General features: G+C 43.5%; 1 protein-coding gene across 2 annotated transcripts in view; it reads right to left on the bottom strand.

Annotated features, from left to right (window-relative positions):
- Ano6 (anoctamin 6) overlaps positions 1-27473 on the bottom strand; it is a 172112-nt gene that overhangs the window by 32519 nt on the left and 112120 nt on the right. For both annotated transcript variants that reach the window (XM_070039342.1, XM_070039345.1), the window contains 8 exons: positions 20287-20352; positions 18678-18965; positions 18075-18188; positions 16224-16339; positions 14361-14495; positions 11558-11663; positions 9116-9176; positions 2822-2964 (listed from right to left, as the gene is read on the bottom strand). In XM_070039342.1, the coding sequence (XP_069895443.1) occupies positions 2822-2964; positions 9116-9176; positions 11558-11663; positions 14361-14495; positions 16224-16339; positions 18075-18188; positions 18678-18965; positions 20287-20352 (1029 nt within the window). The remainder of the gene's footprint in view (positions 1-2821; positions 2965-9115; positions 9177-11557; positions 11664-14360; positions 14496-16223; positions 16340-18074; positions 18189-18677; positions 18966-20286; positions 20353-27473) is intronic.

Here is a 27473-nt window from a genome sequence, read left to right as displayed (position 1 = left end):
TTCCCCACAAAAAGCTGGAAGCAAAATTGTGGCTCAAGTGGCAAAGTACCAGACTTGAGCAAAAGAGAGAAGAGACAGCAACACTCAGGTCCTTAGTTCAAGCCCCAGTATCAGCACACACACAAAAAAGATAGCTGCAAATACTTAGCATCTACTCTGTGTTAAGTAGCTTTTACATGACCTCAATGAATTTACTCTACAAAAATGTGGAAGTAACTTATTGCTCTGTTCAGACCTGAACTCGGGCAATCTCATTCCTGAGACTCTAGAAGTACATCATAGGTCTCTCTAAACAACACAAAATATATTAGCAATGAAAGTGGATGGGTGAGAATGTTGAAAAGGATGGCATTGATCAAGATGCTCTATATTCATAAACTGCTTTGTTAAAGGGCAACTCTTTTGTACAACTACTTAAAGATAATAACATTTAAAAATAAAGACAAAAAAAATGAGAAAGAAGCCAGGTGCCAGTAGCTCACACCTACAATGCTAGCAACTCAGGAGGCTGAGATCTGAGGATCGTGGTTCAAAGCCAGCCTAGGGAGGAAAGTCCATGAGACTCCTATCTCCACTAAAACTACAAAAAGAAAAGCTGGAAGTGGAGATGTGACTCAAGTGGTAGAGAGCTAGTCTTGAACACAAAAGCTCAGGAACAGTGTCTAGGCCCAGAGTCCTATGCCAAGGACTGGCACCAAAAAAAAAAAAAAAAAAAAAAAGACTGAACTCTGGGCCTGGGCACTGTCCCACAGCGCTTCAGCTCAAGGCTAGCGCTCTACCACTTGAGCCACAGCACCAATTCCGACTTTTTCTGCTTATGTGGTGCTGAGGAATCAAACCCAGGGCCTCATGCCTGCAAGGCAAGCGCTCTACTACTGAGCCACCTTCCCAGCCCTCTCATTTAGCTTTTATAGACACTCTACCACTAGAGCCATGCCTCCAGTCTGACATCTTGCTGGTCAATTGGAGATGGAGTCTTGTGGAGTTCTCTGTCTGGGCTAGCTTTGAAGCATGATCCTCTAGGTCTCAATCTCCTAAGTAGCTGGCATTACAGGCATGAGCTGCCAATGCCTACCACTTTCAAGTGACAGTCCAATGGGAACAACAAATTGATGTCGTGATGATTTTAAACATATAACTGGAAGGTTTATATGATAACATTGTGTTTTCATGCTTTTACTTTTCAGTACCAAAAACACTTTATGCACATGTTAATTGTGCCTAAGTTTCAGCTCTCTTTTCGGCATTATCTTCCAGCCACACATGTGCTGACCCTGTCTACCTGCTCCAGGACGCAGCCATTAGTATTCATCATAGGGATTGTTTGAAGCCCATGACATTGTAAGAGACAACTGTCAGCTTCCATTCAGAACTGAACCTTCTCTTTTTTTTTCCATTCATAAAATGGAGAGATCAAATTGCTCCTGCCACTCCCTTTCAATTGACAATCCTTTATAAATCTGTGATTTAGTGTATGAAACCTATAGTTGGGGACGGTCTCTGATGCTTTTGGTTTAGCATTGTCTTCCCAAGAGCTATTTGTATTCAAAACCTGCTGCCCCGATCCTAGTGACAGGCAAGCAACAGCAGCTCTAAATTCCCTGTTGATTGAAAGAAGCTGTAACAAAGACGATTCAGAAATCACCTTTGAGGGCAAGACAATATACAGAGATCTATGGTTTCATCATTTCCTTTTGTAGCAGCAGCAGCAGCAGCAGCAAATGACACAAATGCAAGACACAGTACTTAAATATAGTGGGGTCTTAACACATGCTAACCTTCAGCCAGGTACCAGTGGCTCATGCCTATAATCCTAGCTACTCAAGAGGCTGAGATCTGAGGATCGAGGTTTGAAGACAGTGTAGGTAGGAAAGTCCGTGAGACACTCACCTCCAGTTAATTAGCAAAAAGCTGGAGATAGAGCTGTGGCTCAAAGTGGTAGAGCTAAGGAATAGGGCTCAAGCTCTGAGTTCAAGCTTTTATACGTGTGTGTGTGTGTGTGTGTGTGTGTATGCACATGCGCATGTGTGCACACATGCTCACATAATAGGACATGCAAAAAATCTTAACCTTTTTTTTTTTTTGGCAATAGCAGAGTCTGAACTCAGCACTTGCCACTTGAGCCATGTCCCAGACACTTTTTTAAAATTAGGGTCTTACATTTATGCCCAGGGTTGGCCTAGACCATGATCCTCCTATTTACACTTTACACCTTGCTAGGATTACAACAGATTGTGCACCTCTATGCTCAGCTTTCAGTTGAGATGGGGAGGAAGGGATACATGTAATTTTTCTGCCTGAGCCGGTCCTCCATCTCTATTCTCCTGCTTCCTGAGTAGTTGGGATTACAGGCATGAGCCACTACACCAGGCATATTTTCCTTCTTCCTCCTTTTTTTCTAACTGTAGACTAGGAGCTACATACCATTTTGTGAACATCTCAACCAGAAGGTGGAGCAGTGGCTGAGGCCTAGTACAGGACAAAGAGGCAGCGACTCTAGGTAAAGATTGAGACTCACCTACAAAAACTTACACATCTTTCCTTCTACATGTACGTCAGTCTATATATTTTTTTTTTTTTGTATTTACACCTTTATAATGAGAGAGAACACCATGCCACTCTGTTTTGTCTCTAGGTCTTGGCAATGAATTAGAATCATCAGAGGAGATCCATAAAAATGCTCTATGCCCAGATGGCCCCCAGGCTTACCCACCCTCAGAGAGCAGGCTGATGGCCTGGAAGCACTCATGTCTTTCTGTTTCACAGCTGCAGTCCACAGCAGCATGCACACCGCAGTGCACACACATCACAGCCCCCTTACCTGGGTGATCTCATTAATGACCACGTGATTGCACTGTGCTTCATACTCAGGCCGCGGCTGCTCTTCTTGCTGCAGCTCAACGGTGTCCCATTCATACTCGAGTTCTGCCTGCCGCCGCTTCCAAAACTCCAGAAACAGAGTCACTAAGGAAGGAAGAGAATGGAGCCAGATGCATTTGCGATGAGGAGCATGGCATATGAGCCTTAATTATTTTGGTTATTGCCTATGATACATTTGTACATTTCAAATTCTAATCTAGAAGTGATGCTAATATTTGAAGGGAAGATTGTTTTTCAAGAAAAACAAATGTTGACTGGGTGCTGGTGGCTCACCCCTATAATTCTAGCTGCCCAAGAGGCTGAGATCTGAGGATCTTGTCAGGCTAGGCCATAATGTCCATGAGTTTCTTATCTCCAACTAGCCAACAAAAAGCCAGAAGCAGAGGTGTGGCTCAAGTGATAGACTGCAGATAGTGCCCGGGTTGTGAGCAGGTATGCATACATTCACACACACACTCACACACAATCCTGTTGTACTGTGGCACAGTTTGGCTACCGTTCCAGTGTCAGCTCAGCCATGCTTTTAAGGGCCTCCTGAAAGGTCATCAGGGCACTGAAGTGCTGCCCTGGGAAGGGATTAAGTATTTTTCAAGGAATTCCAGTTAGTTCCCAAGAAAGAGAAATGACCTAAAAATGAGACTGGTCTCACCTCAGTCTCATCTCGCTTCCTGTCTTGCTCTAAGATCTCTTTTAGAGTGCTCGGTCATGATGCTACCGGTCACTTAGCACAGCCAAGGGGGTTCTGAGCAGTGTGGAACCCAGAGCGGCTCCATGTTCTGGAACGTTCAAAATTGTAGCTAAATACATCCCTTCTTTATCCATGATCTACCTTCAGGAACTTTGTTATAGCCATGGAAAACAAATACAGTGCCCACAGGCATCAGTGGAACAAACCAGTATGGATCTCCTGTAAGCCTGTGAAAATGAGAATGGTGGTTTCTTATTTCCACTGATTAGAATGATGAGTGTGTACTTAGGGCAGATGAGGTAGAACCAAGAAGACAGAACTGACATTTTCTAACTTTTTCCTATTGTTTTTAGTGCCTCAAACCAAACAATGCAATTATACAATCAGTAATTTTTTTGTGTGCTAGTATCAGAAGCTTGACCTCAGGGCCTGAACACTGACTTGACATTCAGGGCCAGCACTCTACCTCTTGAACCACACTCCACTGTCAGCTTTTTGGTAGTTAACTGGAGATCAGAGTCTCATGGACTTTCTGGCCGGCACTGTCTTTGAACCTTGATCCTCAGATCTCAGCCTCCCGAGTGGCAAGGATTATAGGGGTGAGCTACCAGAACACACCTGAACATCAAAATTTCTGCATCTTTTTGTAAGTAAAGCTACACACTGACTAATATACATTGTATTTTGTCATTGATCCAAAAGCCGAGAATGGAATCCAAATGATTTCCAGAGTTCTTTATGTATGTCACTTTCTGTCTGTGGCACCTTAGGTAATTTGCATAGTCTGCCTGTGGTGTCATTTTCTGCATCTTTAAAAATCACATCATTTACTCAGTCTGTCTAGCAACAGTATCAACAGATTCAAGAAACTAAATGTTCCTGTTTCCACAGAAAACATCATAAGCGATCCTAATGGATGTCAGAAGCAAAGAACAATGGAAGCCTCCCCCCCCCCCCCGCCCCCGCCTCGCCCCTCCTCACTGAGTGGAAACATGACATAAAGAAGTGACAGATGCTATGGCCAGGTGTGTTGTTAAGAAATGGCTGGATGTGGATGTGGATGTGGAGTTGCTGGAAAATCCTCAACCATGAAGGCAAACTACTGGGAGTTGTAGGAAACAGAAGGTGTTGAGTTTTCTCATATCCCAAAGACTATGGAACATACTAGTCACCCAGTGCTATGAAGTAACCCACAGCTGATGCACACATTGTGTGTCCCAGATCAAGGGTCCCAGGGTGAGGCAGCGGTGGCAATGTCTGACTGGATGCTCATTTCCTGTGTTGTAGATCCTTTGCTCTGACTCCCTGCAATATGGCTCAGGCACAGTGCCCAGGCCCTGAGTTCAAGCCCCATTGGCCAAAGAAGAGAAAAAGTTCCTGGTTATGTGGCACTGGTAGTGTTTCATCCTGATACGAGGATAAGACTCTGGCAGATGAGAGTAGTTTGGTTGCTTTAACAATGTACTGGTCAACTTCTGAGCTATTTTGGCAAGACTCTAATATTCAGTCCACATTGTTAACACATTGCTATAAAGTAGAATAGTATTGTTACCTTCCTAACCGCTGTAAACCTAGGCTGAAATCTAAGGATCGCAGTGTGAAGCCAGCCTGGCCAAAAACATTGAGACTCTTATTGCCAATTAACTACCCCCAAATTGGAAGTGATTAAGTGATAGAGCACTAGCCTTGAGTAAAAAAGCTCAAGGACAGTGCTCAGGCCCTGAATTAAAGCCTCAGAACTGACACACACACACACACACACAAACATGCACACACACGTGCGCACATATACACACAGAGACAACAAAACCCCTCAGTACTCCAATGTGAAAACTGAAGACTGTACTCATTCAGCCAAGAGTCTGGGCCAGGGAAAATCAGGTGGAAAGCGGTAAGCAACATCCAGGAGGGAGGGAGGCAGGTGGAAGGTATTCACAACCTCTGCTTCAACCATGGGTTGCGTTTAGGACTCCATGGATCACAGCAATCCAGTGGGCTGGCTTGGCCTTGTTCCCGATAAATAGCTGATTTGTACTGTGTTGATGACACAAGTTTTGCTGCCCTCCGCACTTTCTTATTTCTAGGGAGCAGAAAAATACTCTAAGTGGCGCGTGCATCTGGGCACGGAGAGGCTCCAGGAATAGCTCGCTGGTGATAATAAGGAACTTCGCAGGAGCCCCTGCCTGTGCCGTTCTGTCGCCTCAGACTTTCTGTAATGAGGTTCACAGCAGTAGTTCTCATGAGGCAGAAGTAACAAGGAAAGCCGCATAAAGCACTTAAAATAAAAACTCCATCATCATACTCATCCTTAAAGACAGACCTTGGTTGCGACAAGCAGCGCTAGAATGCACTCTGCACGCTAAACTCGGTGAAATGAACCACCCGCCCCATGCGCAAGGCAGTTCTGGAAACATGGTGTAGTTAATCATCAGGGGAAGGAAGTTAGGCTAGGGAACTACAGGTGTGGTTTTCCTAGTCAAAAATTCATCTTTTTTTTTTTCTTATGTGCAATAGCACCGTGGTACTCACTAGACACTATGAGGAACATGAACCACACAACGTGTAGGCAGGAAAAACTGGGAGAGAGTGAGGGAAGGGTGGAGTTGTTCAAAAGAAATGTACTCTTTACCTGACCTATGTAACTGTAACCCCTCTGTACATCACCTTTAGAAAAATAACTTTTTTAAAATTGGATATACAGGCATCCATGAGTACATGGAGTTTGAGAGATTGTGTGAGAACTTTAGCGGTCACAAATCAGCCCCTGTGATGTGGACAGAAGGGAACCTTACTTCATTGTTGGTGCGAGTGTAAACTTGTTCAACCACTTTGGAAAGCAGTATGAAGGTTCCTCAAAAGACTCCACATAGATCTCCCCTATGACCCAGCAGTCCCACTTTTGGGCATTTACCCAAATGTTTACAAACAAGACCACACTAAAGCTACCAGCACAACTATGTTTATTGCAGCATTATTTACCATAGCTAAGATCTGGAACCAACCCAGATGCCCCTCAGTAGATGAATGGATCAAGAAAATGTGGTATATATACACAATGGAATTCTATGCCTCCATCAGAAAGAATGACATTGCTCCATTTGTTAGGAAATGGAAAGACTTGGAAAAAATTATATTAAGTGAAGTAAGCCAAGCCCAAAGAAACACAGGTCCCATGGTTTCCCTTATTTGCAATATCTAGTATATGTATGAGTCAACCAGAAAAGGTCAGACAAGGTGATGTTAGGAAAATGAACCCTAAGATATGTATTCAAATGTTTTTTTTTCTTTCATGCATTTGTTTTTAACGCATTTATAAGATTATTTCTTTGTTGCTTTGTATGTCCCTCCCCCACAGTATAACCCCTGCTTTCACTGTATTTGATGTCGGTATAATTTATGGAGGGGAAGGGGAAAAACAAGTCATTTAAATAAGGATACAGGTGGACCCGTTGCAACAATGAGAAGTACAAGTTGTCATGTCTTAAACGAACTTTATAACTTTGGGCGGGGGAGGGTGTGGTGAGGGGGAGGCTGGGAAGGGATGGGAAGGGGAAACAAAGGAAGAGGCTACAATGCCTGATAAGAAATGTACTCATTATCTTGCCCATCTAATTGTAACCCCTCTGTACAGTATTTTCACAATAAAAAATAAAAATTAAAAAAAAAAAACAAATCAGCCCCTGTGAACATAGTTAAGACAAAGTGCTGACCCATGCATGCAGTATCTATGTTCTTGCTAGAGAAAAAAAGATGTATTTTATTAGAATGGAGGAGTGCAAAGGATTTGGGTGTGTATGCTAGTCAGAACTGGGGCTCAAACTCAGGGCCTGGGCATTGTCCCTTAGCTTTGTCACTCAAGGCTGGTGGTCTACTACTTGAGTCATAGCTCTATTCTGGCTTTTTGGTGGCTAATTGGAGATGAGTCACCTGCACTTTCCTGCCTAGGATGGCTTTGAACTACAATCTTCATATCTCGTTTATAATTCTGCAATTAAAGAAATTAACTGTCGCATTCCATTAATGAGGGAATGCTGAGTATGTAAGTTGAATCTAGCATTCAAGTTCTTATAGAGAATTTATAATTTTTAGGATTCTAAACTTAAGAGAATTTATAATTTTTAGGACTGTATCTAAACTTAGATTCTTTTTTTTTTTTTGGGGGGGGTCCGTCAGGGGCTTAAACTTAGGGCCTGGATTGCTGTCTCAGCATTTTCACTCAAGGCTAATGCTTTATCACTTTGAGCCACAGTGCCACTTCTGGTTTTCTAGATAAGTTTTGGAGATCAGAGTCTCATGGACTTTCCTTCCCAGGCTGACTTCAAAGCATGATCCTCATCTCAGGCTCCAGGTGTGAGCCACTGGCACTTGGCTTAAACTTAATGCTCTTTAGGGCTGTATTCCAACAGAATAAGTTATTATTATAAAACTAATGAATACCTATTAAGTCTTCACTCATACATACATATAAAAAAGCACAAAACACGGCTGGGAATGTGGCTTAGTGGTAGAGTGCTTAGCTAGCATGCACGAAGTCCTGGGTTCGATTCCTCAGTACCAAATAAACAGACAAAGCTGGAAGTGGCTCTGTTGCTCAAGTGGTAGAGTGCTAGACTTAAGCAAAAGAAGCTCAGGGACAGTACCCAGGCCCTGAGTTCAAGCCCCAGGACTAACAACAAAAAAAAAATTGTACAACTGTAACCTCTCTGTATATTACCTTTATAATAACAGTTTTTTAAAAAGCTCATCCATAATCCTTGTGTTGCTTCTCCCACCCCCATAAAAGTTAAGTTGGGTCCACAGTTCTTGGAGTTGTTGCCCTATTGGTTCAGCATGTCTGAACCAAACATCTGAAACCCAAAACGCTCCCAAATCTGAAATTCTGTGAGTTGTGGACATGATGCTCCCAAATCTGGAGCAGGCTCCCAGACTGTTGGACTAGAGGTATTCAACCAGTAAAGACCATGCAAATATCTCCAGATCAGAGAAGACTCTAAAATCCTTCTGATCTCAAGCACTGGGGATGGATGAGGGGCGGGGTCATCAAACTGTCATGGCTTCCGGCGAACCTTCCTTCCTGCTTCCCACCCTTGGAGGCCTGTCCACAGAACTTGCTTCAGCTGATGGGTCCTTGTTAGCACACTTGATGTAATGCATTGAGGCTTCTCTTTGGAAGCCTGAGGGATCTCGGGCTAGTTTACTTTGGGTGGGAGACTATCTATCCGAGGCCTTCTTATTATCAGAACATCCATTACCCATGGAGCCACTGAGCTCACCACAGAGATCGCCCAAGCCAGCCCACACCTGAAGAACATTCCAGCTGGTCCAGAGAATTAGAAGAAATAATCAAAGAGGAAAGCAGGTGTGTTGTACTAAGCTACTATATTTTGAAGTATTTTTATATAAGGAGAGCTGGCACAATGGCCTCCTACTTACAAATACAGTATGAGGAAAGCAGAAGTGTACACAATAGGAGGGTCCATATGTGGGTACTTTGATAGCCTATCTAAAACCACATACTAAGTTCATGAAAAAGTGAAAAATACTTACCCCATATTCCCATAAACACTGCAAAGACAAGGGTTCCAAAACTGTCAAAGATGCACAATTTCTATAAAAAAATGACATATAATGACAATAATGACATTAAGTTCTTCCCTTAGAAGAACTCAGGAAATACACAACACTTTTTGACTTTGAATAACATTCTTCAATCTGCAGGGTGTGTGTGTATTTCCGTTTGTACCAAACCAAATCTTGAATTCAGGGCCTAGGTGCTATCCCTTAGCTTTTTCCGCGAAAGGCTAGCACTCTACCACTTGGGCCACAGCTCCACTTCTGGGTTTTTGGCATTTAATTGTAGATAAGAGTTTCATAGACTTTCCTGCCTGGGCTAGCTTCAAACTGTGATTCTCAGAACTTAGCCTCCCAAGTAGCTAGGTTGACAAGCAATGAGCCCTGGGCAACCCCCTTCTAAAATGGCTTCTACTTTTGAACTGCCATATGGAACATGAGGAAGGCATGCAATGGTTCTAACAACAAAATACTTCCTGGACAACTCTGAGATTTATGATTTGGCTAGCATCATCTCACCCTCCTCAGAAGCTAATCTCCAGAATGTCTTCCCTTGTTGTGGAAAGAAGCACAACACTGGGTTTATGCGGAGATGGCTCTCATGGAGGAGAGCTCTGCTTCTTCCCAACCAAGGATGGCTTTTCTCCTGTGGCTGGCAGCCACCTCCACTGGGGAGAGGTTGCACAAGAACCTAATAAGAGTAACTGTCAGCAAACCTCCCCAAAGAAGGGGGCTATTCACTGGTTCTGCTAAGTTTGATCTCTTGTTAATATACAAATTACCTATCTCCTTATAGGATGTTCTGAGAAATTACTAATTTTTTTTATTAGCAAACATGTTTGTATTTTCTAAAGAAAAAAAGCTGTAGAGATAACAGGGAGTAAGTAGGCACCAGTGGCTCATTCCTGTAATCCTACTATATCCAGGAAGGTCTGTGGTTCAAAAGGAGATTAGAAGGATTATGGTTCAGGCAGAAAAATGTATAAGACTCCATCTCCAAAATAATGAGCAAAAAGGTAGGCTGGAGGCATGGTACAAGTAGTAGAGTACCAGTTGAACAAGCAAGCTGAGCATGTGAAGGGCCCTGAGTTTATAACTCCAGTGTCAGCACTACTCAGCTTTTTGCTGGTTAATCGAAGATATGAGTCTCATGAACCAGGTGCTGGTGGCTCATGTCTGTAATCCTGGCTACTCAGGAGGATGAGATCTGAGGATTGAGGTTTAAAGCTACTTCAAGCAGGAAAGTCCTTGAGACTCTTGTCTCAAATTAATTACCATGAAGCTATTCGTGGAGCTGTGGCTTAAGTGAGAGAGTTTAGTCTTGAGCAAAGAAGCTCAGAGACAGTGTCCAGGCCTTGAGTTCAAGCACAAAGACAGTACCAGAATTTAGAAAACAAACAAGAAATCTTGATGGACTCTCCTGCCCTGGCTGGCCTTGAACTGTGTTCCTCAGAGCTCAGCCTCCTGAATAGTTAGGATGACAGGCATGAGCCACTGGTGCCTGCTTCAATTTATTATTCATAACAGAAGAATAAAATATGTAGTTCAGAACATACTAAAGCTACCAGCACAACTATGTTTACTGCAGTATTATTTACCATAGCTAAGATATGGAACCAACCCAGATGCCCCTCAGTAGATGAATGGATCAAGAAAATGTGGTCTATATACACAATGGAATTCTATGCCTTCATAAGAAAGAATGACAAGGAAATGGAAAGACTTGGAAAAAATTATATTAAGTGAAATAAGCCAGGCCTAAGGAAACATAGGTCCCATGGTTTCCCTTATTAGTAATAACTAGTATATATCTGAGACAAGCAGAAAAGGTCAGATAAGATGATGTTAAGCAAAATGAACACCAAGATAAAGACACAAGAGGTTTTTTTCTTTTTTGCTATTGTTTCTAACATATTTATAAGGTACCACATGATTTTTTTGTTGCTTTGTATGTCCCTCCCCCACGGTATAACCCATTTTCATTGTATTTGATGTTGGTATAATTTGGAGAGGGGAAGGAAAAAAACATACAGGTTGCCCCATTGCAACAATGAAATGTACAAGAAGATGCTATGTTGAAAACCAAACATTACAATTTAGGCGGGGGGGGGGGGGGGCGGGGGGGAAACAAATGTAGTTGAGGAGGTGGGAGGGAAGGATAGGGGAAAAACAATGCTTGATAAGAAATGTACTCATTACCTTGCTCATGTGATTGTAACCTCTCTGTACAGTATTTTCACAATAAAAAACTTATTTAAAAAAATATGTAGTCCATATTATCTTCTGGAATGTTTGGAAGCTTCACTGAAAAGGACTTTTGTGAAATCCCCAGAAAGAAAAAAGATAATTCTAATGCCCTGCATAATGATCACCAGGAAAGTTTTGTTATGTATAAATATTTAGAATAGGAAATATTACCTTGGATGATTCGCAAGTAATATTCAGGTTCCAGAACGGACAGAGTTTATCGCACTGGGGACACATTACAATCTTGCCGCCAATATCAGGATTACACACTTCTTTGCTAAAGAAGAGAGGAAAATACAACTTAATTTAAAAGTTTTAGTGGAGTAGTAGAGTGGTAAAGTACCAGCCATGAGTGAAAAAGCTAAGGGATAGTGCATCCAGGTCCTGAGTTCAAGCCCCAGTACTGGTACACAAAACAACAACAACAAAAACCAAAAAAAACTAACCAGCCAACCAAGCCAATAATGGCCCTGCCCCAACCCCAATTTATGAGAGTTGGCCCAGTAACTTAGCAAAGTGAAAACTGACATTTCCACAAATGGGATTGCATGATAGAATATACATATGGAGAACCAAGCAATTGAACTCTCCCAAACCACACACAATTCATAGCTAGGTAGGAAATAAGAATGCCAATGGTACCAAAAAAGGGAAAAAGCCCGACAACCTTAGGGTAAGGAGATAGTTCATAAGTATCAAACAAAGAAGCATAAACCATAAAGAAAAAAAATACTAACATGCTTCAAATGAAGAAATGCTGTTAATTAAGAAAATTAAAGGGTGGGGCTGGGAAGGTGGCCCAGTGGTAGAGCGCTTGCCTTGCATGCCTGAGGCCCTGGGTTCGATTCCTCAGCACCACATAAGCAAAAAGAAAAAAGCCGGAAGTCGTGCTGTGGCTCAAGTGGTAGAGCGCTAGCCTTGAGCTGAAGAACTGAGGGACAGCGCCCAGGCCCAGAGTTCAGGCCCCATGACCGGACCCCCCCCCAAAAAAAAAAAAACAGTAAAAAAAAAAAAGAAAAAGGGTAAGAAGAAAAAACCTAGCCACAAGCTGATAACTTTGAATTATGGAAAAATGGCCAGCCACTAATACTTTATACCTGTAATCCTAAATACTCAGGAGGCTGAGATATGAGGACCACAGTTGAAAGCCAGCCTAGGGAGCAAAGTCCATTGAGTCTCTTATCTCCATTTAACCACCAAAAAGCTAGACGTGGAGCTGTAGATCAAGTGGTAGAGCACCATCCTAGAGCATAAAACCTACGGGACAGCATCTATGCCCTGAATTCAAGCCCCACTAGTAGCATGCACACACATACAACATATACATATACACACACACACATACAAATCAACCTTGGCAAAAGTCTAGACTGCCCTTCTTGGAAGAATATTTAAGGAATTTAGTTAAATCTCTGTGTGAGCAGTGAACTTTGTGGCTTATTAACTTGACTAGTTCCCATCCTTACTCCCCATAGAAGCTTTACAAGCCAACAGGCTCTCAACCACAGTAGTTATTAAAACAACAACAACAACAACAACAAAAACGAAACAAAACAGCTGCCTGGTGCTGATGTCACCCCTATAATCCTCGCTACTCAGGAGGCTGAGATCTGAGGGTTGTGGTTCAAAGCTAGCAGGGTTACAAAAGTCCAGTTAACCATCAGAAAACTGGAAGTGGAGCTGTGGCTCAAAGTGATGAGTACTAGCCTTGAGTGAGAGTCCAGGGACAGCGCCCAGGCCTGGAGTTCAAACATAATGACTGACAAAAAAAGAAAAACAAAACAAAACACAGCCTAGTGTGTGTGTGTGAACAATTAGTTTGGAATAACCCCAACAACTTACTCCAGAGTGCTATCTCTATCTGACCTGTCTAACAGCTCGCTGGGAAAAGCTCCATGAGGAGAATTTGCCATTTGTGACCTGATCCTCAGCGCTCAGACGGGACAATCAGCCCCAGCCCTCCTGTGTCTGCCATGGCAATCAAGAGCAATGGACACTGTGGTTGCCTGCGGCAAGGGGGGCCTGCAGGCCTCAGCCCCACATCTTGAGAATGAAGACTGAGGCATCTAGATTAAATTGCTCCAACACATTCGTGGCCAGGCACGTGAATAAAATGGTGCACGAGGCCTAGAAAGTACAAAGAAAAAAAGAAAATCCTAATTCCTCTTGTCTGGTTAAGCCTGAAGCAAGAAGAAAAGTTTAAAATCCCCTAGAAGATAGAGGGAAGACCAAGAGTATCTTCCCCTTCTGTACACACGCTGTCAAAACTAGACAGAATTGAGTGTATTTGGTAGGGGTAAAAATAAGCAACTTAAAAACATACACTAAATGTGAAGAAATTATAAATACACAATCTCATTCAGTAGTTATTTCGTGAAAAGGGAGAGGACAAAATGAGCTAAGTACAAGCATGCGAGCGTGTATGTGTGTGTGTGTGTGTGTGATGTGTGTGTGTGTGTGTGTGTGATGTGTGATGTGTGATGTGTGATGTGTGTCAGCACTGGGGTTTGAACTCAGGGCCTGGGTAGTGTCCTTTAGGTTTTATGCTCTAGGGTGGTGCTCTATCACTTGATCCACAGCTCCACTTCTGGAGCATTACGGGTTTCTCACTGGAACTCTGAAGAAATTTGAGCTGTGTGGGACCCAGATCGCCAAGACTGGTTGACAGAGTGTTCGTCTGAGGCCAGGAGTTCAAGGACAATCCTCCCTCAAGCACTCCTTTCTTTTTCAAACAAAGAATTGTCTCAAAATAGTGATGTGTTTCCTGAGGGGAATGTTCCTGTCAGAGCCTGGGCTGGCTTACCTGAGGATTATTTTGTTTTAATTTTATTTAGTTAGTAGACTCAGCACAAAGGGGCTCTATCATCTTAAACAATGAGTGTTCCACTATGAGTCTTCTTTTACCAAAACCCTGCAAATACTTTCATGGATAATGAACTTTGTGGCACAGCGACACAGAACCAGCGGAGATTACCTCCAAGTGCAGTTTTCCTGATCAAAATATCCATAAAGAAAGCAGGCCACGCCCACAACAGCAGCCAGGAGCAGCATCTGGGTGTAATAGCCCAGCCAGGCAAAGTAGATTCCAATCTTCTCTCCATAATACTTCCTGAAGACAGAAATCACTTTTAGAAGACACAAATAACCATTCTGCCACTTTGCAAGTGAATAGTTCTCTTTTTTTTTTTTTTAATAAAAGTCTTTGATACGTTCAAACTTGACTCAATTCACTTTGAGAACACATGTATTTACACAGTAGACCTCAGAGTCAAATGCACTACCCTGAAACAGAAGTATATCCTTGCTATGCATCAGGAAGCTGGGCATCGATGGCTCAGGTCTGTAACTCTAGCTACTCAGGAGGCTCAGCTATGAGGATCATAGTTTGAGGTCAGCTGAATCCAGAAAGTCTGTGAGATCTTTGCTCTAATTAACCACCAAAAGACTGGAAGTGGAGGTGTGGCTCAAGTGGTAGAGGAATAGCTTTGAGTGAAAAAGCTCAGGGACAGTGGCCAGGCCCCACAACTCACAAAAGAAGAAACCAATGAAGTGACAGTTCAGATGACTCTTGCTGCCTTAGACTGGTTCCCTTCTGATCTGTAGAACCTGACTATTTCCTTAGCGATGATGCTGATGTAAGAGTCCAGGCTAGGATGGAGCCAGCTAGACCTTGCCTTCTGGGGACTTAGCTCTCAGCACAGAAAGGAATCATCTTTGGAAGGAATTAAGAGAGTTCTCATGAGGCCCTGAGTGAGCTCTTGCAAGAGGGATGTTATTTAAAAAAGAAAAAGAAGAGGAAAAAAAAGACCATCAACAGCCCCACTATCCCTTCCCTTTGGCTTCTGGTCTTGCCATGTGTCTTTCCCTGGTAGAGTCCTGCTATGGTGTCCACCATGAGGTGGAGACAAGAGAGCTTCTAAGTGCTAGTACTCTGTACTTTCTACTTTTCAGGCTCCTGAACTGGGCGCTAAGTAAACATCTTCATCTAGTATCCAGACTCAAGTATTTTGTTACAGTGATTCAACATAAAGTAACACAGTCTTCTTCTACTTCTTTTTTTTTTTTTTTTTGGTTGGTTGTAGGACTTGAACTTGGCCCCTGGTCACTGTCCCTGAGCTTTTTTGCTCAAAGCTACCACTCTACCACTTGGAGCTACAGCACAACTTCCAATTTTCTGGTGGTTAATTGGAGATGAGTCCCATGGATTTTCCTGCCTATGTTGGCTTTGAACGATGATCCTCAGATCTCGGGCTCCTGAGTAGCTAGGATTATAGGCCTGAGCCACCAGCGCCCAGCTAACACAGTTCTTACAAACCATTATCCCTTGGTCACGACTTATTTGAAATTGCTAAGAATCTCAGATGCTGCCCCAACCAACCTCTCCCAAGTAGTAAAATTATTCTACCATATTTAATAGCACTGGTCAGGCATATACTCTGCTTAGAGACCGGCAATAATAGAGAGTTGGTTATATTCTGCTACCCTGCAAGCAAGGCCTAAAAAGGTTCTAAGGCTTAAATGTAAACTCCTCTCCTACTTCTGAGAAGCAAGGAGTCATGAAGGACCTCTCCTTTCAAATGAGATGTCTTTTGACCACTGTCTCTCTACCAAAACTACCTCAACTCTCCATTGAAAAGCTTTGATTAGGTTCCCCCCCCCCCCTCATTTCTCCCTTTCCTTCTCTTCCTGCTGTATAGCCTGGGCTGGCCTTGAACCCATGATCCTCCCTGAAATGAATGGGAACACGGATAAGCATGCCAAGGCCAATCAGGTGATCAGAGAGAGAGCTGGGTCTGTGAGTCAAAAGATATTGGTCCTATGTGCAGGGTTCGCTCACCTGATGAGATCCAGGGGCTGTTTCTTGTATATGCTCCGAGGATGCGCCCACTCTCTGTACAGAAGGTAGCGTTCATTGGGGCAGCTGGGATCTTCCGACGGAGAGCTGAAATTGCACTGAGTAGCAAAATGGAACAAATTAGCGTCTTAGTCATCCAGTTTCCCCACAAATCTGTGGCTTACATGTGGCGCTCCTGGGTGTAGTATTTCGTAGTCATTTGTGACAACGGGGGGAAATGCACATCCTGGAAGGGGTCAGAAATACCACTTTAATTAACTTGCAGTGATTCTGTACCAAGGCCATGACTCCCCTGGAGGGGGGAGGCAGCGTGGATGACAGTGTTGGGAGGCAATGCAGGTACTCAGCAGGAGCCTCAAGGTTGCTTAGTGTCCTACCCATGGGGGCAGTCCTAAGCAATGAAAACTTGGGACATTCGAGTTTTCTGAATTCTCCTTGGATAACCAGGGCATTAACAAAAAACCAGGCTCTTTTGTCCCCGATTCAATAGTTCTTAAGAAAACGTAGAAAATAGGCAAAGAAAGAAACTTGGTATCATGTTATACACTTAGCATATTCAAGAAACAAAACCTCCTGCCTTTGCTTAAATTCCATCACCTTTCTCCTGTCTGATTCATTTTCCTTCTTCAGGGACTTGAGCCAGATTATCACACAGCCAAGACTCAGGATGGGTCTTGGCCTGCACCCACCTTCCTCCCAAATACCATATAGAATGTGTCATTCTTTGGCCTGGGGATGGGACCACTGCAGTTCTAAGAAGCTTTGTTGAGATAAGACCTAGGCATCAGGAAATTCCAATGGAATTCTATAGAACTATATAGCACTGCAGATTCATATTCAGGACAAGTTTTTGTTTCCAAAGTTCATGTCATGCTACAGTTAAACCCTAAGAGACTGGCCTGATGATGATGGCTCATGTCTGTAATCCTAGCTATTCCAGAAGCTGAGATCTGAGAATCACAGTTCAAGGCCAGCCCCAGCAGGAAAGTCAGTGAGATTCTTTATCGCCAATGAACTGCTAGAAAGCCAGAAGTAGAGCTGTGGCTCAAGTTGTAGAGTGCTAAGCCTTGAACTCCTCTCTCTCTCCCTCTCCCCCCTCCTCCCCTCTCCTCTCCCCCCTCCCCCCTCCTCTCCCTCCCTCCCCTCTCCCCCTCCCCCTTCCCTCTCCCTTCCCCCCTCCTCTCCCCTCCTCCCCCCTCTCCCTTCCCCCCTCCTCTCCCCTCCTCCCCCCTCCCTCCCTCACTTGGCTCTTTTCACTCAAGTTTGGCACTCTACCACTTGAGCCACACTTCTACTTCTGGCTTTTTGTTGCTCAATTGGAACTAAGAGTCTCACGTAGATTATTCTTCCCAGGCTGGCTTTGAACCATGATCCTCTGATCTCAGCCTCCTGAGTAGCTAGGATTACAGGCATAGCCACCAGCATTGGAGACATGGGTTTGTTTAATCATCTTAACTACTGGCATAGATCCCATTACTGAAGAAGATTGGGTTCTTTATGACCCTGAGGAGCCTGTAATCTTTCAGTATCTTTTAATAGTGAGGGAGAGACAGGAGGTCAAGAAAGCCAGTCACTGGTTGGCTTCTCCCCTGGTCAGCACCAGGCGTCTTCATTTTGTTTTTGTTTTTTGCACATTGTGGGGCTTGAACTCTGGGCCTGGGCGCTGTCTCTCGCTCTTCAGCTCAAGGCTAGCACTCTACCACTTGGGCCACAGCACCACTTCCAACTTTTTCTGCTTATGTGGTGCTGAGGAATCAAAACCAGGGCCTCATGCATGCGAGGCAAGCAATCTACCACTGAGCCACCTTCCCGGCCCCAGGCCTCTGGACTTACATCATGGAGGGGGAAGGCAGCCTTGTAGATCCCAGAGCTGACAAGTCTGTTAATCCCAAACTTGTTGACATTATTCACCACTTGATAGGTGACCCGGGAGAGGATGAAGTAAACCTAGATTGAAAATTAAGAGTATGGGGTTATACAGAATTCAACGTCACTGTAGAATGGTCATTGGTAGGCATTAAAAACAATTCTTGCTGAGATCTGAGGATCATGGTTCAAAGCCAACCTGGCCAGACAAATCTGAGAGACTCTTATCTCCAATTGACCAGTAATAAATTGGAAAGTAGAGGCCTGGCTCAAGTGGGAGAGTTCCAGCCTTGAGCAGGAAAGGCAATGTGAGGGGTTAGGTCCTGAGTTCAAGCCCCAGCATGCACCTGTGCACCCATGTACACATGTGCGCACGTGCATGCGCGCGCGTGCACACACACACACACACACACACACACTCTCTCTCTCTCTCTCTCTCTTTCTCTCTCTAACACCCTTCACAGATTAAAAAAATAAAAAAACCATCTAACCATTCCAAAGGAGGGTCTAACCATTCCAAAGGAGGGTCTAAATCACCCCATAATAAAACTAACTTGTATTTAAACTTACAATGCGGCTCCTAGTGGCTGGATTGAAGAAAGAATCTTTATCAAGAATGTAGAAATCGTTGAGCCGGTTCTTCTCGAAGGGGGCAGTGAAGAATTCTTGCTCTGGCTTGATGACACTTTCGTCCACTCTGAGGACTTTGGTAAACCAGTTGAGAGTGCCGAAGGCCGAGGAGCGGATTTTCAGGTCATTGGGTTTCAGAGGTAACTTGATGTGCATTATCTCGGCGTATGTACACAACACGTCCCAAGGTGCATGTACTTTTACGAATATAAGCTTGTCATCTGAAACCTATGTGGAAAGAATAAACAAACAAATCAGAGAAACAAACCTACCTTGTCCTCAATTTTCCAACTGATTGTTTTATGTGCAGGCAGTTTTTTGAAAAACTACCACCATCAACAAAACCAATAAAAACATAAGCTGGCCTTAATGGCTCATGCATGTAATCCTAGCTGCTCAGGAGGCTGAATTCTGAGGATCACAATTTGAACCCAGACCAAGCAGGAAAATCCATGAGACTCTTATCTCCCATAAACCAGTAAAAAGCTGGCAGTAGAGCTGAGGCTCAATTGGTAGAGCACCAGTTTTCAGTGAAAAAGCTAAGAGACAGGGCCCAGGCACTGAGTTTAAGCCCCAGTTACTGGCACAAAAAGAGAAAGAATCACACTCATGCAGAAAGATACCAGTAATAGTGAGGCTACATCAGATCTGAAAAACATCCTAAATTTTTTAAAGAGAATTTCTTAGTTTGAACTATTAAGACAGTAATTCAAATGATCACAGTTCTTTCATTATCTAATATTTTAAATGAGAAAATTAAACTTGTTAATTTGTCCGTCACATCTTTCAAATTAGTGACTTAAAATAACAACACTAGAATATTCATGGCAATGCTACACTAATGAAAAAATTTTTAATTTTCTCAACCTAAATCAGACTGCTTAATTTATTGAATATCTACTCATTATGTTCTGTGGCCATTAAAATGTCAAAAATTTTTATTTATTGATATAAAGGGGCATTTACTATATATTATGTGAAAATAGAAAATTAGAAAATTGTGATACCAATTTGATCTTTCTGAACAGAAAAGGCATATATCTAAAGAAATAAAAAAGATAAAGATATAAAAATAATTCCCCTTTGTGAAGGGATTATGTTTATACCTAATGATAGAAAAAGAGAGAAAGATACAAAGATGTATCTTTATGTATCAATACAGACTGAACTATGTCTTTATCTCTTCCTAAAGATATAAAACATAGAAGGGCTACAAGGTTATTTGTATGCACTTAAGGTTCAGATGATTTTAAGTTTTCCTTATTTCTTCTATTTTTTCATTTTTACCATGAACTAATTTGTGTATAGGAAAGAAAATACTTTGAAAAATTTTAAAGGAAAAAAATTAACCACATAGTGCATTAATTAGTAAACTCTTTGGCTATAAAAAAAAGCATCTGTTGGCTTTGATCAGATAAAGTAACACATTCTACACAGCACGGATGCTGATTGAGTCTCCTCTCCATCCACTGTTTTCTGAATCCCTAGTAACTTGCCAGTTCCCCCAAAACAATGTTCAAAGGAGGATCGCAAAGGGACCAGCACTTACCGATCTGGTTGCTTCTAGCTGCAGGCCATGACAGATGAGATTAGATTCATATGCTTGTCTTTTTCTCTGTCAAGAGATATTAGAATATAAGTAAGTCTTTTATAGTTTGGCAGAAAAGGCCTTTAAGAAAACAAAAATACATAAATAATACAAGCATACTGGTTTGGACCTGATGAGAAAGATACATGTGCTCACAATGGAACAGAAGCAGCAATGTTGTTGATGACCTGGGAGTGCTGGCTCTGTTCTAGAAGCCCTGAGCTCTCAGGAGAGCTCCCAGTTGCGTGATGGCATTTGGAAACATTGGCAGTATAGAAAACTTTCTGGCTTTGGCAAAATCCCCAAGTCTTTTTTGGCTCCTACGGGACAGGCCGGTGCTAGTGGTTCACACCTGTAATCCTACTCAGGAGGCTGAAATCATTGAGGGTGGCGGTCTGAAGCTATGAGGAAATACCATGAGTCTCTTATCTCCAATTAACCACCAACAAAGCTAGCCAGAGATGGAACAGAGGCTCATGGTAGAGTGCCAGCCTTGAGGGAAGAAGCCAAAGGACAGTGTAAAGGTTCACTCAGCTGTTTTTTGCTTCTACTTGGTACTCTCTCTATCACTGAAGCCATGCCCTCTGCTTCTGGCTTTTGGTGAGCTGAGACATGAGACTGGATGATTTGTTCTGCCAGAGTTGTCTCTGAACCTCCATCCTCAGATCTCAAACTCTTGAGTAGCAGAGAGTACAGGCGTGAGCCGCTGAACTAGGCTGGAAAATGCTTTATCATTAAAAATGTTCCTCTGTGAGACGAAATAATGAAAATGTCACCATAGCAGTTAACAACTCAATGGCACATGAAAGAGAAGTAAAACCTCTGTGCTTCATGTAATGCATCCACTAAGCAGAGAACACTCACTAGCTTCCTTGTTCCATTCCCATGAGGACAGGGTTTCAACCACACTAGAATTCCCATTTCCACTGACAGTTGATAAACTGGACCCAATGCTTGTACTGCATACAACTGCAAAGGATTCTGGGATGGTGTTTGAATAATGACTCCAATAGTGACAGGATAGGAAAAGTCAGTCAGGCCGCTTTTCTTAGGGAACACCCTTCATGCTGAATCCGCGGTAAAGGGACAGAGGAGGACTGAGCCACAATGTGGACAGCGCTGTAACAGTGACACAGGATGCTATGAGGTGTATGGGGAAGAAGCCAGGCCCTGAGGCAAAACAACTCCTTAGAAGAGGAATCAGACACAAAACTACTGCTTTATAGGATGTAGTATGGTTCTAATAAGATGCCAGATATTGTGCTAAGAGTTTTCCAGAGGCAACACAAGTAACTGCTTGCTACACTTTGAGCATAGACCAGAGTACCTAGGAAAAAAGCCAGCAAATGCTAAAACTACCTGCCTTAACAGAGACAAATCCACGGGCCTGGACATGCTGAGCTGGAAGAGAGAGCGGACAGCTTTGTGTGTCACTTTCCTACTCTGCTCCCATGAGTATTCCCCCATCCCCAATGTCTCTTTAAATATGGTTGAAGGAGATTTTGGCCTCCTTTGTTTTGTTTTTTTGTTTGTTTGTTTGTTTTTGTGATGGTTCTGAGGTTTGAACTTTGGGCCTGGGCACTGTCCCTGAGCTTCTTTTGCTCAAAGCACTAGCCCTACCACTTAAACCACAGCACCACTTCTAGCTTTTCAGTGGTTGATTGGAGAAGAGTTTCAAAGACTTTTCTTTCTATGCTGGAAAGTCTCCTGAGTAGCTGGGATTATAGGCAAAAGTTACTGGCACCCAGCTAAATATATGTATATGTGTATGTGTGTAAGAGAGAGAGGGAGAAAGAAGGAAAGAAGGAGAGAGGGAAAAAGAGGGAGAGGCAGAGGGAGAGAGAGGGAGAGAAGGAGAGAGAGAAAGAGAGAGGGAAAGAGGGAGAGGCAGAGGGAGAGAGAGGGAGGGAAAGAGGGAAAGAGAGGGAAGTGAGGGAGAGAGAGGGAAGGAAGGAGAGAGAGGGAGTGTGTGTGTGTGTGTGTGTGTGTGTGTGTGTGTGTGTGTGTGTGTGTGTGTGTGTGTGTGTGTGTGTGTGTGTGTGTGTGTGTGTGTGTGTGTGTGTGTGTGTGTGTGTGTGTGTGTGTGTGTGTGTGTGTGTGTGTGTGTGTGTGTGTGTGTGTGTGTGTGTGTGTGTGTGTGTGTGTGTGTGTGTGTGTGTGTGTGTGTGTGTGTGTGTTCTCTGAGGCTGTCCCTGAGCATTTTTGCCCAAGGTTAGAGCTCTACCTCTTGAGTCACAGCTCCACTTCTGGGTTCTTATTGGTTAATTGGAGGTAAGGGTCTCATGGACTTTCCTGCCTGGGCAGGCTTTGAACTATGATCCTCAGATCTCAGCCTCTTGAGTAGCTAAGATCATAGGTGTGAGCCACGGGCACCTGGCCCAGCTGCTTTTTAAAGGAGGTATTAACCTAGCACAATAACTTTCAACAGCAGTCTGGAAGTTCCTTAAAAAACTAAACATGTGGAAGTGGTGTTGTGGCTCAAGCAGTAGAGCACTTGTCTTGAGCTGAAGACCTGAGGGACAGCGCTCAGGCCCAGAGTTCAAGCCCCACGACTAACAAAAAAAAAAAGATGGGCTGGGGAGTTGGCTCAGTGGTAGAGCACTTGCCTTGCATACCTGAGGCCCTGGGTTCAATTCCTCAGCACCACATAAGCAGAAAAAAAAGCCGGAAGTGGAGCTGTGGCTCAAGTGGTAGAGCGCTAGCCTTGAGCTGAAGAGCTGAGGGACAGCGCCCAGGCCGAGTCAGGCCCCATGACTGGACCCAAAAAAAAAAAAAAAAAAAAAAAAACCTAAACATGGAGCTGGGCTCTGGTGGCTCATGCCTATAATTCTAGCTACTCAGGAGGGTGAGATCTGAGGATCATGGTTCAAAGCCAGCCCAGGCAAGAAAGTCCATGAGAAGTGGGGCTGTGGCTCAAGTGGCAGAGTGCTAGCCTTGAGCTGAAGAGCTCAGAGACAGTACCCAGGCCGAGTTTAAGTCCTATGACTGACAAACAAAACAAAAAACTAAATGTGGATACCACTACAGAGCATCTACCTTGAACACCATGAGCCAAGAGATAAGGACACCTGCACATCCATGTTTATTGCCACACTAGTCACAATAGCCAAGCAGCCCAGATGCCCACAGTAGATGAGTAAATACAAAATGCAGTACCTATACACGATGGAATTTTACACAGCCATTAGAAAGAATATTATGTCATTTACAGGGGACCGGCTAGACCTAGAACAAACTATTTTAAATGAGGTGAGCCAAGCTCAGAGAGACAAACAAGGCATGTTTTCTCCCATATGTGGAAGATAGATCTAAAATATCATGGGATAAAATAAAGTATACAAGACTCTAGGCATTCACACACAGTGAGACCAGAGGACGACACTCTTTTTTTGGGGGGGGGTCCAGTCGTGGCCTGAACTCTGGGCCTGGGTGCTGTCCCTCAGCTCTTCAGCTCAAGGCTAGTGCTCTACCACTTGAGCCACAGCGCCACTTCCGGCTTTTTCTTTTTACTTATGTGGTGCTGAGGAATCGAACTCAGGGCCTCGGGCATGCAAGGCAAGTACTCTACCACTGAGCTACCTTCCTAGCCCAGAGGACGACACTCTTACAAGAGGAACACAAAGGCGTGATGCCTGTGTGCATCTGATCACATAAAATAATATTTATCACAATGAACTGCAAAAAAATGGAAACAGGAGTTATTTTCTTTGTTACTGGCTTGTTTTCTTTTTCTCCGGTTTGTTCATTCATCTGTCTTTGGGAGGGAAAGAAGGAAGACCCAGAAATAGAGGGACAAAGGGTGAACAAATGCAGCAATGATACTCACTAGACACTATGTGGAAAATGAACTATCGAGGAGGGAAAAACTAGGAGAGAGCAAGGGAAGGGGTGACATTGTCCAAAAAGAAATGTACTCTTTACCTAACTGTGACCCTTCTGTACATCACCTTTATAATAACAATTAAAAAAAATTTAAGTAGGTTTTAAATTCTGCTCCTTTCCGAGTAGTGTGATGTAATCTATCCTGCTCGGAACGTCTATCATCCCTGTGGCTGAACACGCACACATGGTTACTGCCTGTGAGGTACTCAGCAATCAACTTGCTGAGTTGGATGAAGTGTGTTCAGGTAACCGTTATTTTACTTCATGACACCCAAGTGCAGGAGCAGTGACGTGAGCAATGTGGATGTCATACAGTACAGCGTCTGAGTGAAAAAAAATGGAAGCTCTTAACTTGATAACCAGAAAAGTAGTATATGCTGCAGTTGCTAAGATACACGGGAAGAAGGGATCTTCTGTGACATTGTGAAGGAGAAAAGAAATGCACACTGGCTCTGCTGTCACACCTCAAGCAGAAAAACTTACAGAACATGACACATGTTTTGGTAAGGCGGAGAACACAGTAAGTATGTGTAGGCATGCACAGAGAATAAACATACTATGTGTAGAATTTGGGGCTACAAGTAGGCATCCACTGGGCATCTTGGGATCGATCTCTCAAAGATGACGAGAAGCTACTCAACTCAACCAGCAGTTCTAATACCTGGCACTGGTGGCTCATGCCTGTAATCCCAGCCTCTCAGGAGACTATGATCTGAGCATTGAGATACGAGGCAGGAAAAGTCCATGAGGCTCTTATCTCCAATTAATCACCCAAAATCCAGAAGTGGAGCTATGGCTCAAGTAGTAGAGCACCAGCCTTGAGTGAGTGAAAAAGCTTGAAGGACAGTACCCAGGCCCCGAGTTCAAGCCCTGAAACAGCACTAACACAAAACAAAATAACCATAAGCAGTTATAAATTCATCCTATAAACATTTCCTGAGGCCCTGCTATGTTCTAGGAAACCTTCAAGTGCTGAAGACTCAAAGAATATATAACAGTCTGCTATAAAGGATCTACAAAGCTCGTGGCTCGTACCTCTAATTCCACCTACTCAATAGGCTGAGAACTAAGGATCACAGTTCAAAACCAACCTCAGCAAACCAATCTGTGAGACTATCTCCAATTAACCAGCAAACATATGAAAGTGGAGGTGTGGCTCAGCTGGTAAAGCACAAGACCTGAGCAGTAGCCAAACAAGAGAGAAATGGAGATTGAGTTCAAGACCCAGTACCAGCACAAAAGCAAACAAGCAAACAAAACAAAACAAAAAAGGATCTATAGAGAAAGCCAGTGCCCAATTACTCACTACTTTCTCTAATATTAGATGAAATAGGTTTCTGTGTTCTGTGGCATTATAATGGATACTTGTTGTTCTTTATGACTGCTCAACATTTCAACCTACATCAAACTCTATATTCACTACAGCAGGTAATGCACGCTCTCATTGGGCACTGGTGACTTACATCTGTAATCCTAGCTACTCAGGAGACTGAGATCTGAGGATCAAAGTTCAAAGCCAGCCCAAGCTGGAAACTCCATGAGATTTTTTTTTATCTCCAATGAACCACCAAAAAGCCAGAAGTGAAACTGTGGCTTCAGTGGTAGAGCACCAGCTTGGAGTTCAAAAAAAAAAAAAAAAGCTAAGAGACAGTGCTTAGGCCTCCGTTCAAGCCCAAGTATTGCAATACAACAAAACATACACTCTCCTTTTCCTAGTGTTCAGTGAAGCTCCACTACTAGCATGAGCTTCCTGGCCTCTTGGCTTGGATGGATGGGAGCAAAGACCAGTTCCAAAGACCACAGAAGCTGTGAAAGAAGACAGGTAGGCTGGTCACTGATGCCAATGGTTAGCCTATGTCCAAGACAACCACCATCTTTTCCTCTCATACTGTGTCACCCCCAAGATGTGAGGATCTGCTTCTACCTAGTCCACTGTCTGCTCTGTCTCTATACTGACTTATTTATGTAACCTTTCCAAGGTGTCTGTGAGCACAAGATACAGCTGAGTTTTGTTATTTCCAAGCAAGAATCCTGATTGAGAGTAGATATAAACTAGAGAAAACCCCATTAGCCTAGAAGCCCCGTCACTGAGGACACAGTGCTCCAAGAAGGAATGACAGAGGTGCTTTCCAGGGGAATGACCCTCCTTAAGGCTGACACCCGGCAGCTTTGATCAACTCACTCATCTGCCACAGAATGACCCGTGCCTCTAGCTCTGGAATCTTCTAGAAGGGAGGGAGTTCACAGTTAGGGTGTGATGGCTCAGGCCCAAGGGATTTAGCTCTTGTAGACCTTCTTCCTTTGAGAAGAGTAAGGAAAAGCCAAGCATTTAGTGGTCCATGCCTATAATCCTAGCTACTCAGGAGGCTGAGATCCGAAGTTTATGGTTGGAAGTCAGCCAGAGCAGGAAAGTCTGTGAAATTCTCACCTCCAATTAACTGCCAGAAAACTGGAAGCTAAGCTGTGGCTCAAAATGGTAGAGCACTAGCCTTGAGAAGAAAATCACAGGGACAGCACCCAGGCCTGAGTTCAAGTCCCCAGCACAGAAAAAAAAAAAAAACAAAAAAACCAACATATGTGTGTATACACGTACACGTACACGTACACGTACACGTACACACACACGTACACACACACACACACACACACACACACACACACACACCATTCCATGGTCCTAACTGCTCTTCAATGACCATCTCTGCCTCCAGAGATACTGGTCTTTAAATCTTGATATCATAAGTATTCAGACGAGGCCTATAAAAAAGCATGCCATAAATGGCTGAATAAACAAAGTGCAATATGGATCAATGGCAATCTATTATGCAAGAATGGATTAAAGGAGTCTCAAGTCCTGCATTACAGCAACCGAACTCCCTCGTCCTTAGTTTTCCTCCCTAGATTTTTGTCTGTGTGTGCCGGTACTGGGGCTTGAACTAAGAACCTGGGTACTGTTCCCTAGCTTTCTTGCTGAAGGTAGATGCTTTACCGTGTGTGTGTGTAAGAATCTCGCTTTTCTGCCCAGGGTGTTGAAGGTAGATGTTTTACCGTGTGTGTGTGTGTGTGTGTGTGTGTGTGTGTGTGTGTGTGTGTGTGTATCTCGCTTTTCTACCGTGTGTGTGTGTGTGTGTGTGTGTGTGTGTGTGTGTGTGTGTGTGTGTGTGTGTGTGTGTGTCTCGCTTTTCTGCCCAGGGTGTTTTTGACTTTGAGTCTCAGATCTCAGCCTCCTGAATAGCTAGGATTACAGGCGTGAGCCACAGATGTGA

The sequence above is a fragment of the Dipodomys merriami genome, unplaced genomic scaffold (genome assembly GCF_024711535.1).
Source record: "Dipodomys merriami isolate MVZ:Mamm:240054 unplaced genomic scaffold, mDipMer1.0.p SCAF_10, whole genome shotgun sequence".
Classification (NCBI taxonomy): Eukaryota; Metazoa; Chordata; class Mammalia; order Rodentia; family Heteromyidae; genus Dipodomys; species Dipodomys merriami.
This window is presented reverse-complemented; position numbering and strand designations above follow the sequence as displayed.